This window comes from Mirounga angustirostris, unplaced genomic scaffold (genome assembly GCF_029215605.1).
Source record: "Mirounga angustirostris isolate CCGP_5_RB_7025 unplaced genomic scaffold, mMirAng1.0.hap1 SCAF_4, whole genome shotgun sequence".
Lineage (NCBI taxonomy): Eukaryota > Metazoa > Chordata > Mammalia > Carnivora > Phocidae > Mirounga > Mirounga angustirostris.
This window is the reverse complement of record NW_026991712.1, coordinates 97,388,691-97,403,057: the sequence shown is the minus strand read 5'-3', so window position 1 is coordinate 97,403,057 and position 14,367 is coordinate 97,388,691. Positions and strand designations below refer to the sequence as shown.

The 14,367-nt window shown below is 39.3% G+C and overlaps 1 protein-coding gene across 1 annotated transcript; it reads left to right on the top strand.

The window, feature by feature from the left end:
• The first annotated feature begins 54 nt into the window (after positions 1-54).
• ATP5PB (ATP synthase peripheral stalk-membrane subunit b) lies at positions 55-14,357 on the top strand. Its single transcript, XM_045896974.2, has 7 exons — positions 55-223; positions 504-540; positions 4,538-4,683; positions 6,368-6,531; positions 6,937-7,062; positions 12,821-13,000; positions 14,018-14,357. Exons 1-7 carry the CDS (start codon positions 184-186, stop codon positions 14,093-14,095), a joined length of 771 nt encoding a protein of 256 aa, XP_045752930.1. The 5' UTR covers positions 55-183; the 3' UTR covers positions 14,096-14,357.
• Positions 14,358-14,367: the final 10 nt, after the last annotated feature.

Here is a 14,367-nt window from a genome sequence, read left to right as displayed (position 1 = left end):
AAAGTGCTCCGAGTTCAGTGCCTCTTATCGCGAGAAAAAGAATTCGAGGCAAAGTCAGTGGACAGAGGGCGCAATGTTCTCCTCTCGCGAGAGTTGTGAGCGACCATCTTGCTCCCGTCCCTGACAGAGCCTCTTGCCCGGGTCACCGGGACGCGGAGCCTACTGTGCGGACCCTGGTTGACCATGCTGTCCCGGGTGGTTTTTTCTGCGGCCGCCGCAGCGGGTAACCTATCTACACCCTAGTCCGGGCTATCAGAGTGATTGCAAAGGAGTGCGTCTAGGGTTACTGGAGGGGGTGGGAGGAAACGAGGTGTAGGAAGGCGCAGCAAGACTTGGCCCCGAGTGGGGAATGAATTGCGCCGCTCACTAGGGGCGCGCGTGGGGGTCTTGGGAGACTGGAAAGAGGGGTGCATGGCCTTAGTGGGCGGGCCCCGCGGGCACCGAGGAAGGGACAGTCCAGATTTCACCTTGACCTTGCTGACCTGCGCCTTGTTTGTGTGCAGCCCCCTGTCTGAAGAACGCAGCCCTCCTTGGTCCAGGGTAAGTAAGAGGGGTGTAATACTTCCTTCGTCCTTGTTTTATCACCTCATTTCACTTCTCTGTAACCCCCTCTTAGCTTTAGGCCCGAAATTACCTTTCTTTAGGTAATTTTGAAAGGCTTAAAGCTTCATTCAAACACTGGTGCTCCTGTAACTGGAACATTGTGTTATCATCTCATGGCAAAGACTAAGAGGGTAAGTGATGTGTTCGAACAAAACTAGAAGCTGGTTTTGGTGTCTTCTAAGCCCCGCCCCTTTCCCTTGTGACCTTCATCTGGACTTAGCTGCCAGCTGCCACAGTGGGAATCGGGAGTTTCTAGATTGCATACCCAAAAGCAAGTTTTATTAAATAAAATAATGAAGCATGTTATTTTCAGTCTTTCTCCCAGATTCCGACTTTTACTGCCAGATCATAAGAGTCAGAGAAATCATTCATTGATTCAGTAAATATTTATCTTGCCACTTACATGACAAAAGATAGAAAAATAAGTAAAGCTAACCTGTTTTCGTGGAGCTCAGTCTCTGAGAGGAGGCAGCTATAGAATAGTGCTTTAGAGCAAAGACTCTAAAGCTAGAGTTATACCTGGTTCCTCCACTACAAGCTGTGTGATCTCAGTTTCCTCCTCTACAAAATGGAGGTAGTAGTATATTATGGTTAGGAGAACTAAGACTTAATTCCTGTAAAACTCTAAAAACAGCATTCCATATTATAATACATAGTATGTGATAAGTGTTGACATCTGTTTTTAACGTTTCATAAATCATGTTAGTTTTCTTGGAATTTATCTTTTTGCATCCAGACTTAGCCCTAAATCTTGCCAAAATTTGACAACTATTTTTGCCTTGAAAAAATGGCTTTTAATCCACCTGTAATTAATTTTTGTGTGCGATAAAGTGAGGCTGCAATCGCTTCCAACTTACCAGAGAAAAAAGATTCCATACAATCAGGTAAACCATTTTAATAGAAGTCATAAATAAATAATTACATATGTAAGATGTAAGGAACATACTTGATTTCTGTTTCACCTTCCATATCTAATATATGGAGAAGAGCAAGGCTCTTCCGCCAAATTATATCTGGACTTTTAACCATTCTTCCACTACCACTGCTACTGAAGTGTGAACCACCATCAACTTTCACCTGGTCTATTTCAGTAGTCTCTTAACTAGTCTCCTTGCATCTCTATTCTTGTCCCGTTATAGCCCATTCTCCTAGTAGACTTAGGGATTACTTGAGGCCCCCCATCCCCCACCCCAGCAAAACCCTCCAGAGCTCCTCATGCCACTGAAATAAAATCCAAAGTTACCATAACCCAGAAGGCCCAACATGAATTGATCTCCTCCTACCTCTTATTTTATCTCCTTATATTCCTTTAAGCTCGCTCTAGCCATGCTGGCTTCCTTGTTGTTGCTGTGAAAAGCTTATTGTTGCCTCAGGATCTTTGTACTTGGCTCTCCTCTCTTTTCCCCAGGTCACTGACTCAAATGTCGTCTGACCTCCTATCAAAAAAGCTTTTTCCCATTCCATTGCTCCCTAGCTCCTTACCTTACCCCATTTTTCTTCATAGACTTTGAGCAGCCTGGAATTGTGTATGGACATACACACACACTTTCTACAACCCCACTGGAATGTGAAGGCTGGGACCTTGTCTGTTGCTATGCTCCCAGCACCTGACATAAGGGTGAATGTAAGATTGGGGAGGCCTTTAATAAAAAGGATATGCTCGAGATGTTCTGAAGGCTGTTGGGGTTGGCAGCCATTTAGTGAAAGCCATTCCAGGCAGAAGGAGCAGCATGAGGCATGTTGTTTGGTTTTTTTTGTTTGTTTTTGAGAGCTGTAAGTAGTTCCATGTGGCTAGAGGATAGGAGAATGAAGGAAGAGGATAGAAGATCTGATAGGTTCCGAATCACGTATACTATGTTAAGGAGTTTTGTGTAGGCAGGAGAGCCTGTTGAAGAGCTTTAAAGTCAAATTTGCATTTTAAAAACATTGGTACAGGGGCACCTGGGTGGCTCAGTCGTTAAGCATCTGCCTTCGGCTCAGGTCATGATCCCAGAGTCCTGGGATCGAGTCCCACATCGGGCTCCCTGCTCCGCGGGAAGCCTGCTTCTCCCTCTCCCCCTGCTTGTGTTCCTGCTCTCGCTGTCTCTGTCTCTGTTAAATAAATAGATAAAATCTTTTAAAAAAATAAATAAATAAATAAAAATAAAAACATTGGTACAAGTGTAGAGGGTCTAGGTTTAAAGGGGTATTTGTTGAGAAGCAGAGAGACCAGGTTTTGGATTAAGTAGTTTAGGCCAGAGATGAAGAGGGCTTGAACTAAAACAGCCAGTTCAGGAGAGGATTTGAGTTGGCCTCAAGCAAGTTCTCTAGTTCTGTGATTTAAATCAGTGGTTCTTGGAGCACCTGGGTGGCCCCGTTGGTTGAGCGTCCAACTCTTGATCTCAGCTCAGGTCTTGATCTCAGGGTCTTGAGTTCAAGCCCCATGTTGGGCTCCACATTGGGCATGGAACCTACCTAAAAAATAAAAACAAAGGGGTGCCTGGGGGGCTCAGTCAGTTAAGTGTTTGCCTTCGGCTCAGGTCGTGATCCCAGGGTCCTGGGATCAAGCCCCGCATCAGGCTCCCTGCCCCTGCTCCCTCTCCCTCTGCCTGCCACTCCCCCTGCTTGTGTTCTCTCTCTCTATGTCAAATAAATAAAAATCTTTATAAAAATAATAAAAATAAAAAGAATAGATAAATCAGGGGTTCTCATCCTGGAGCAGTATTGCCCTCCAGGGGACATGTGGCAATGTCTGAAGACATTTTTGGTTGTCACCACTGGGGGGGGGGGGGGGGATGCTGACTGGCAGTTAATGGCATAAAGGCCGTGGGGATGCTGCTAATCACTCTACAGTGCACAGAACAGCCTTTCACAGCAACAAAAAAATGTCTATACTGATGAGGTTGAGAAATCCTGATTTAAATGAAAGAATCTTGAGCATGAGTCTCAAAAAAGTCAGTAGGCTAGGTAATACATTGGGAGGCAGAAATAATCTTCCAAAGATAAAAGCGTGAAACCAAAATCAATGAAATAATATAAACTTTTACATTGTAAAGGGATAGAGGTAGAATGGGGATGTGTGGGACAAAAACATACTGAGAATTTGAAGGAGACTGAGCTTGACAGCATACATAAAAAAGACTAGAGGATTTTGTTTCATCAGGATTTTAATGAGATACTATGCTGTAACTGCTAAAAATGCAGTCTTGGGCTGTTGGAATATGAGAATAGTTTACAAATCCATGGTACAATAATTCAAGCTCAGTAATGGCATTAGCAAGTTCTCAATATTTGTAGGATGAATGAATTGGTGAAGCTGTATTTAGTATTATCTTCGGTCCTGTATACCTCACTGTAGTAAACAGAACCAGAGGGCTCCTTGTGGACAGTCAGGATTGTGAGGGAACTGAGATGTTTAACCCAGATACATGGGCATAATGTATGTTACATAGAAAAATAAAATTAGAGCTAATGGATAGATCGGTTTCAAGTATGTACACAGCAGTTCAGTTTAAAGATGAACATAATTAGAGCTATCCAACACTGAAAAGGCCTGTTTCACACAGTGGTTGGTTAGCACCCCATCACAGAGAATAACCAAAAAAGTCAAAGTTCTGGCCATCAAGGTGCTCACAACACAGTGGAGATATAATAGCTAATTGCTTACATGGAACTTTACTGTATGCTTAGCACCATTCGAAGCAAAAATCCTCACAGCAGCCCTATAAAATCATATTCTTTATTCTCATTTTACCTAGAGAAATTTGCAGTTGCAAAAGCTTAATCTACTTGCTCAAAGTCAAGTGGCTGGTCTAGGATTTAAACCCAGATAATTTGGCTTTAAAGTCTACGTTCTTATATGTTGTAATTCTAATAGTAAACATACAAAGTGCTAGATAGATGACCTTTAAGACCTGCAGAATAGCCTTTAATTTTGTGTCATTGCTGCCCTTAGGGTATTGCAGGCAACAAGGATCTTCCACACAGGGCGGCCAGGTCTTGCCCCTGTACCACCTCTTCCTGAACATGGAGGAAAAGTTCGTTTGGGGCTGATTCCCGAAGAATTCTTCCAGTTCCTTTATCCCAAAACTGGCGTAACAGGTAAGCATTTGCCCAGTGTTTGATAGTATGTTTAGATGGTATAGTTTACATTTACCTAGGATTTTAGTGAAATGAGTAATTGTAGGATACATTGTCAGGTAATGGAAAGAGCTTTGGATTAAAATAAAGCTAGCTAAGACAATAGAGGTTATTGTATATATACATAAAAACAAATTGGGCCATGTTTATCAGTTTTTTCTTTTAAGAAGGCATACACTATTCTGAAATCTTAAAATTTTATAATGCAGTCTGCTTTCACTTATATTATTTAATCCTCACAGCGGTCCTGTAAGAGATTTTTATTACCAAGAATAACTAGAAAATAAAGAATTTGCAGAGATTTATTCTCGCTTTAGTGACTGGGTTGGACTTAAACCCAGGTTCTCCAATTCAGTATTCTTTGACAGCATCCAGGGGCCTTTCTTGCTCCAGCTACTGCTGTGACTAGGGAACACTGGAAACCAAGATTGTTGTGGGTTTTTTTAACCCTCCAGGGAGTGGCCGAAAATAGCTTTTCTCTAATGGAAATTGCAAGATACATTAGAGTCCACAGATCCCCATGGGAGATAAAATGTACCTACGATAGGCTTTTTTGCCAGTTCACAGTTGAAATTTTTAATTTACATTCAAATTTAAAGTTTATATATTGGAGGCAAATTTTAAAAAGAGCTACTGAAACTTTTTATGGGAAACTGGATAAAATACATTTGAGACTGTTAACCTTTTTATTCTTGTAATAATGCCGTAACATCCTTTGGTACTTGTGTTGCTCAGAAACACTGTAAAATGCTGCCCTTTAAGGGGGCAGCTTTTTCCTTGCCAATATCTTCTGAAGCACAACAGAAAATCCTAAAGAAATGTACATCATGGTTTTGTGTCCTTTCAGAACCCACAGCCTGGTATTAAAGAAAAAGATAGCTATATTTGAAGCTTTATAACTATAGTACTATAGGTACTATAGGAATTGAGAATCCTGATATTGAAATCCTTTTACATACATACTACTTTCTTTTTTTTTTTTTTTAAAGATTTTATTTATTTATTTGAGAGAGAGAACACATGAGAGGGGATAGGGTCAGAGGACGAAGCAGACTCCCTGCCGAGCAGGGAGCCCAATGCGGGACTCCATCCAGGGACTCCAGCATCATGACCTGAGCCGAAGGCAGTCGCTTAACCAACTGAGCCACCCAGGTGCCCATACATACATACTACTTTCTATTAGGGTTTTTTTGTTTGATTGCTTGCTTGCTTATTTCCAGTGTCAGGTTCCTATTCAATAAAAATAGGCAGGAGTGGATAAATTTTATCCTGACCAGTATTCCCATTCAATAAATAGTATATTTTGCTGCACAAATTACTTAAGCAGTTGTGCTAGGCACTCTACATAATTTCTCAGTTTCCTCTACCCCGTGAAGAAAGTACTGTTCCCATTTTACAAACGAGGAAACTAAACTCAGATAATTTATATTGCTCAGTTTCTTCTGTGTTGCAGAGTCAGATTTCCTGGAGTCCAGATCCTTGTTTTTTTTCCAGCGCTACCATACTGCTGCTCAGTGTGGGATTATTTATAAATCCAGCTACTTTAAATCATTATATAACACCTTCAACTAATCAAATGTAGAACTTTCTGTCTTTCCTTTCAGATACAGTGTATCCATCATAAAATAACTTTTCCTTCTTTTAGGACCCTATGTGCTTGGAACCGGACTTATCCTATATTTTCTGTCCAAAGAAATATATGTGATTACTGCAGAGACCTTCTCTGCCATATCAACAATAGGGTTGCTTATCTATGTAGTTAAAAAATATGGTGCCTCTATTGGAGAATTTGCTGATAAACTCAATGAGGTAAGAACTGTAAACCTGATTTCTCATTTTAGACTGTGTTAAAAGCATCAGTACCATCAAGTGATGGTTTTGATGTTAATGTTAGGGGACAAGCATATAGAAATGAATCTAATTACAATGATTAAAATTATAAGTGTTAATGTTGGTCACTGATTAGAGATAAATTTTTTTAAATCTACAAAACTTTGTCCAGTTTTTCCATAGTTATGTTCATTGGACAAGATACTGCGTAGCTATTATGAGCAATTATTTTTAAGGATTTGTGCATTTCTCCCTGTATGTGTATATGTTTCTTGAGGGGTGTTTTCACAAATGAGGACTGTAACTTTGAGGAAGCATAGAATGAAGCTGTTTTTGTTATCCTTTATGCTTTTGCTGAACTTTGTTGTAAAATCAAAATTGCAGCAAAAAATTGCCCAACTAGAAGAGGTGAAGCAGGCTTCCATCAAACAAATCCAGGATGCAATTGATATGGAGAAGTCACAGCAGGCCCTGGTTCACAAGCGTCATTACCTTTTTGATGTCCAGAGGGTAGGTTTCAGAACCTTCTAAGGAAAATAAAGTTACTCATTTGTGTGCATTTAGAATTTTATGAGGAATGGTTGAATATGTTGAGCATATTTTATTTAGAAAAGGGATTCGGGTGGGGCTGGCAGTTAGACAGCTATTTATATATTTAATATCTATCAAGTGGATAAATAGTTATTCTAAAATTAGAGTAAAAGTTAATAAAAGAACATATGTTGGATCCACACAGAAGGAAAGTAGTCATTAAATTACAGCTGACTAAAAAATGGTACTATCTAAGGCCATAGGTGAAATACATGCTCTGTGGTTCATGTATGCTTGCTATGAGGAAATCTTAACTTGACATACTTGCTATGAGGAAATCTGAGACCTTGTATTGCAATTCACAAAGCAAATTCAGATAGCTGTAAAGCTTTTTACCATGGTCAAGGCATCATTAGATTCTAAAATACTTCATTTCTGAAACATTTTTAGGAATATGCTCAAGTATTTTTTGTTTTAAGAATCACATTGTTGTTGACTTTGAGCCCCTGCTTCATGCCTGGTATTTACGGTGAGATGCCCTTATATTGAAATTTTATGTTACAGAAGCACATATGAAATGAAAAATGACATGCTGAGGTAAAGTATCTGAAATGGTAAAGATCTAGGCCAGTATTTCTTAGTGTGGTCTTAGTACCACGTGTATCTGTCCTCTTTGGTGCAGGTTTATGGACCCAGTCCAAGACTTCTGCAATCAGAACCTCTGTTAGGAGCTATCTAAGAATCCATATTTTTAAAAACTGATCCCTAAAGATTCTTAAGCACATAAATGTTTGAAAACCTCAGGAAACTTTAAAACCTCTTTCCATACATATTTCGATTTCAACCAGAGAATGTTTCCTATCTCATACATGATATGTACACACAAAATCTGACTTTTGAAGATGTAGCTCTTTAATAAGAATCAGATGGTAGTCTTTATGTTTTTACTTATTTATGAAATATTTAGTTACTATTGATTGAGCTTTTCCTGTGTGGAGACTGGTCAAGGCAGGTGTTTGGGAATAAAAGAAAGTCTGTCTTCTAGCCAGGGGTTGAGAGAAGCACAGAAAAAAAATAATTGAGCTGATAGGAATGTCAGTGGTAATAAATATTATGTAGAACAACAAACTAGAAAAGGAAAAGAGATTTTAGAAGAAGGGAGTTAATTTTTATTAGGCAGTCTGAAAGGCCTCTAATGCGTTACTTGAACAGACTCCTGAAGTGTTGGTGCAAGCTATGTGGACTTGTGGGGAAATAGTATTTTAGCAGAGGGAAGAAAAATCTCAAGGGCCCTAAACCTGGAAGCTTACTTGGTATAGTCAAGGAATAGTAAGGAGACCAGTTGAAGCAGAATGGGTGAGGAGAAAAATCCAAGTAGAGAGTGGTCAGGGGCTAGATTGGGTCAAGTCTTGTAGGCTTCTCTGTGGACTCTGATCCATCCTCTGAATAAGAAAATCATTGAAGCTTTAAGCAGAGGAGTAATACGATCTCACTTGCCTTTTGAAGGGTCACTGATTGCAAATAGCCTTTGGTCTTTTAGCATTGGTTTGAAATGCCTACAAGTTAGCCAAGTAGAGTTGTTAGGTTTAGACTATTGGATATATGAGTCTGGAATTTATGGGGAGAATTTCAGAATTCGAGGCTAGAGATTTGGGAGTCATAAGCTGACAGGTGGTACTTAAAGTTATAAGACTAGAACATGGTGGAGAAAAACCAGTGAAAACAAGGACAGTTCCAGTGTGTAGTCATCCTAGTTATGGTCAAGAAATAAAGGGCCTAAGAATTTGCCATGGATTTAGCAACATGGAGGTTATTGGTAACCTTGGTAAGGGCTATTTTAGGAAAGTAATGGGAGTTGGTTGAGGAAAAGGTGGAAGGGAAGAAATGGGAGTCAGTATAGACAACTGTCAAAATTGTCAAGGCATTTTACTCTAATGGTAGGCAAAGGAATTAATTGCTAGGAGGGGAGGATATAGGAATCGAGATTTTTTAAAGGATGGAAAGTATAGTTACACATGTTAGTGTCTGATAAAAGGAGAGAGAGAGGAAAATTGATGCAAAAAAAAAAGGAGAGAGGTGCTGGAGTGATGCCCTTCAGTAGGCCAGAGGGCTTGGAATATAACGTGTAGGTGGAGGGGCTGGCGTCGACAGCTCAGCCACAGTTACAGAAGGGAAGGCAAAGTACACGAGTATGGATTCAGATAGACTGGTTTATGTGGTGGTAGAAGTTTGTGGAAGTTCTCTTACTGTCCCCTTTTCTCAGTGAACTAGGATGAAGGTCATTGCTGAGAGTGAAAGTAATCAAGGAGATACTAGAGATTTAGGAGAAAGAAGACCAGGAGGGTAAATGGACTAAAGAAATGTACTTAGAGGTATTAAAGGTCTACTTGAAATTAATACCTCTATTTAACAGGCAGACCTATAAAGATTCTCATTATAGACTAGAAGATAACATTCCTGTCACTGTTATTAATTTGATATTATTCTTGAGATAGTAGCTGGATTCGAGAAGAAAAACGAGTAAGAGGTATATAATTTAGGAAAGAAAAGGCAGTTATAGGTTACCTGATTATATAACTAGAAAGCCTATGAGTATCAACATAATTATTAAAATAATTTTAATTTCAGTCAGGTGTCTGGGTATACCGTTAATATCTATAAGTGAAATCAGTACCCTTCCATATACAAATAAGTCAGTTAGAAAATACACCAGAAGAAGATAAACTGTCTAGGAAAAGAGGCCTCAAGTAAACTTCACTAGAAATGTGCAAAGTTTTTATTTCAGAAAACATACATTGCGGGTGCCTGGGTGGCTCAGTTGGTTAAGCGACTGCCTTCGGCTCAGGTCATGATCCTGGAGTCCCGGGATCGAGTCCCGCATCGGGCTCCCTGCTCGGCAGGGAGTCTGCTTCTCCCTCTGACCCTCCCCCCTCTCATGTGCTCTCTCTCATTCTCTCTCTCTCAAATAAATAAATAAAATCTTTAAAAAAAAAAGAAAACATACATTGCTTGTGAGGTGTAAGGTGCTAAGAACCTTGTTCTTAGATTGGAAGACTCAGTGTTATAAAGACATCAGTTCTCCCTACTTTAATCTCTACATTTAACACATTTCTAGAAGGAAAATACTTATAGCTTGGAGGGAGGGGATGTTGGGACTTGGACAAATTGATTATTAGTTTAAAAAAAAAAAAAAGAAGAAGGAAGGAAGAATAACCAGGAATATTTTGAAAAAGAGAAGTAATGAGGAACAGTCCTGCCAAATATGAAAACCCATTATAAGATATAAGGAGTTGTTGGGGCGCCTGGGTGGCTCAGTCGTTAAGCGTCTGCCTTCGGCTCAGGTCATGATCCCAGGGTCCTGGGATCGAGCCCCGCATCGGGCTCCCTGCTCAGCGGGAAGTCTGCTTCTCCCTCTCCCTCTCCCCCTGCTTGTGTTCCCTCTCTCGCTGTGTCTCTCTCTGTCAAATAAATAAATAAAAAATCTTTAAAAAAAAAAAAAAGATACAAGGAGTTGTAAATAGTATGGTGCAGTGCATGAATATAAAGTCAGGGTGGCGCAGCACAGATCTAGAGATCCAGCTAAACGCTAAGGTATTGTAGACATGGCAGTTCCATTGTAAAAGGGAGGTAAGTGGGCACTTGTGTAGAAATAGGGTTGGTTTCTTACCTTTGACTTTCTGCTAAAATAAATTTCAAACAAATTAAAGATCTTCGTAAAAAAAGAAGCCATAAAGTAGAAAAAAAGAACACAAAAAAATACCTTTGGAGTTGACAAGGCCTTTCTAATAAAGATAACAAAATTTAGAAACTTGTGTACGGTGACAGACGTTAACTAGACTTTGGTGGTTTCACAATGTATATGAAATATCGAATCTATGTTAAGCACCTGAGATTATACCTCAATTTATAAGAATTTTAAATTACACCTCAATTTTTAAAAATTCCATGGATCAAGAAGATGTGTACACACACACACACACACACACACACGAGAGTACTGCTGAGTCATCAGAAAGAATGAAACCTTGCCATTTGCAATAACATGGATGGAGCTAGAGAGTATTATGCTAAGTGAAATAAGTCAGAGAAAGATTTCACTCATGGAATTTAAGAAACAAAACAAATGAACATGGAGGACAAAAAAGAGAGGCAAACCAAGAAACAGACTCTTAGCTGTAGGTAACAAACTGATGGTTACCAGAGGGGAGGTGGGTGGGGGATGGGTGAAATAGGTGATGGGAATTAAGGAATGCACTTGGCTATGGTGAGCACTGGATGTTGTATGGAAGTGTTGAATCGCTATATTCTACACCTGAAACTAATATTACACTGTTAACTAACTGGAATTTAAATAAAAACTTGGAAGAGAAAAAAAATAAAAATTTAAAAAATCCAGAAACTATAAGAGGAAAAGTTGTTAAATTGATCTCATGAAAGTTTTACGTGTAAAAATGAGCATAAAGTTAAACGACAAACTGGGAAGAAGATGTGCATTCCATGTAACACAAAAGGGTAGTTAGTTACCTTAGGAGAGACCAACATCCCAGTAGAAAACTAGGCATAGGACACAGACCATTCATAAATAAATGTAAATGGTTTCTAAATATGTAAATGTTCATACGTAAATGTTTAATAATGACGTTAAAATTCCTGGGTTTTTTTCTGCTTATGAGAATAGAGAGTAAAAGGTTTTATAAATATCATTGGTCAGGGTTTGAAGTGATAGGCATTTGTGTTGCTGGTAGGAGAATGAAATAGTACAACTTTATGTGGAATGTGACAGTATTAATCACAGGTTAACAGCATGGGCTTTATAGCTTGGCTCCTTGTATTTGGATCTTGGCTTCACAATTTATTAGCTCTGTACCCTTGGACAAGTTCCTTCTGCTTCAGTTTCTTTGCTATAAAGTGGATATAATAATAGTAACTATCCTATGGTATGATTATAAGACTTAACTGAATTGACACACAGTTTTTAGAATATAGTAGGTACTTAACATGTTATTACAGCAAGTATTTTTTTTTTGTTAACTTTATTTTTTATTTACTTATTTAAAGATTTTATTAGAGCAAGCGAGGAAGTGAGCACGAGCAGGGGGAGGGGCAGAGGGAGAAGTAGACTCCCCGCTGAGCAGGGAGCCAGATGTGGGGCTCCATCCCAGGATCCTGGGATCAGGACCTGAGCTGAAGGCAGACGCCTGATGACTGAGCCACCCAGGCGCCCCATTTACAGCAAATATTTACACATAAGTGCAAAGACATATACAACAGATGCAGCATTATTTCTGGTAGAATTGGAAGCGATCTAATGTATTAATAGAGCTTAGTTAAACTCTGGATTATGGGACCCCAGTATAGTAGAATTCAGTGTAACTTAAAATTGTGGGTCTAGATGTTATAATTAGTAAAAGTGATGTGTGTGCGTGTATATATGTGCATGCCTGCCTATACCTGTATTTGGTTTATTGAGTATTTCTGGGAGGGAATACAAGAAATTCAGGAAGATGGTGGCCTGTGGACGGACTAGAGGAAACTCACTATATGTACTTTTAAGTATATTTTTACCATATGCTATTAGAATTTATTTACCACATACATCTCTTACCTATTCGTATTAAATAATTTTGCATAAAATACAAGAAAGTGGTGTTGGGGTATTCTAACCAACAGAATCTGCAAAGTGGAAGTGATCCTTCAGTGATGCCAAATTTTTCATCAATTCTTAATCTTGCTTCAGAATAACATTGCTATGGCACTGGAACTTACTTACCGGGAACGGCTGCACAGAGTATACAAGGAGGTGAAGAATCGCCTGGACTATCACATCTCTGTGCAGAACATGATGCGCCGAAAGGAACAAGAGCACATGATAAACTGGGTGGAGAAGCACGTGGTGCAGAGCATCTCTGCACAGCAGGTGCGTGGTGTTCTGAAGCTTCTGGAGTTGTATGGGCCTCTGCTGGTGCTCTGTTAGGATAGGAATAGCTGGCAAGGAGTCTTTAGCCTAGAGACACTGGGGTCACCCTGGTTCATTGTTCTGGGTAGTGGTAACCTGGAAGACCTGCACAGCTACCTTGGTGGCTTTTCTCTCCCTCAGAATTTGGTCACCAAAGGGTCTCTCGCTATGAGACAGCGGCAGATAGTTGAGAGCACTGATTGTGGCACACTTGTATTCAAGTTCCATCATGTGGGAAACACTAACCAACATATTTCATTTCTCTGTACGACAGACTGGATAAAGCTCTTTCTGAGTCCCTTCCATTCCCTAATTCCATGATCTCTACTCCCATTTCCGTGTCCCGGCCGCTTACATGATTGGTCTTGAACAGAAAAGAAATGTGTTTTATTATTGACCTAAATTTGTTTTCCTTTTTAAAGTTTATATTTTTTTAATTATGACTTGATTTTTTCTTCCCCAAATATTTAGGATATGTAGGCATTTCTGATCATTTTCTGTATAACCATCAAGGACTAGAAGAACAGGGTCTACCAACATTTAATGAATTTTTTTTTTCCACTAAATTGTCTTTTACATAATTTAGAAATGGAGAAAACACTAAAAAAAGAAAATTATTTTTATTCTTAACATTTCTATGTTATTAATGTTTGTTAGGTTGCTCTTTTTCAAGCAGCTGTTAGCTGTACAAGCTAACATCAGTGGCACATGGTTACAGGAGTGTCTGGCTTCAAATTCTATATAGATTTCACTCATAAAAGCTGTGAACCGGGAGATTTTAACTAATTCCCTGGATTTGCTTAGAATAACTTGCATCTCCCCAGTGGTACATAAAAAATTCCTAGTAGTCTGTCACGTCATCTTGAGATTCTGTAGGAACTTCAAGATCTTGTAGGAGCTGTCCTTTAAAATTACAGTATTTATACCTGCTTCTGTGATTTGGAGAGGTCTAACCAGATTTCTCTTTCCTTATCACAGGAAAAGGAGACAATTGCCAAGTGCATTGCAGATCTAAAGCTGCTTGCAAAGAAGGCTCAAGCACAGCCAGTTCTGTAAATGCATCTATCCCGGTGGAGACAGCCAGGAGCAATTGACTAAAGAAACTAGTCCATGTAACAAAATCTTTCTGTATTGCTGTCTACTGAAGTTACACTTAACCTTTCCTAAAAATGAAAAGTTTGTTTCATATAGTCAGAGAATTAAAACAATCTCTTGGCCAACGAGATGTTTTTCATCCTTCTTGTTCTGTATTTTGAGTTCCATGATTACTTTTGAATGAGCAGTTTGCTGTTAATAAAATTTGTTGGCTGACTAATGATTACCAAGTT

What these genes read in the sequence shown, in the direction of transcription:
- ATP5PB (XM_045896974.2), top strand. Translation starts at nt 184, where the DNA reads ATGCTGTCCCGGGTGGTTTTTTCTGCGGCCGCCGCAGCGG. An exon ending in TTCTGCGGCCGCCGCAGCGG is followed by an intron (nt 224 to 503) that starts GTAACCTATCTA and finishes GTTTGTGTGCAG; the next exon opens with CCCCCTGTCTGAAGAACGCA. An exon ending in ACCTTTTTGATGTCCAGAGG is followed by an intron (nt 7,063 to 12,820) that starts GTAGGTTTCAGA and finishes ATCTTGCTTCAG; the next exon opens with AATAACATTGCTATGGCACT.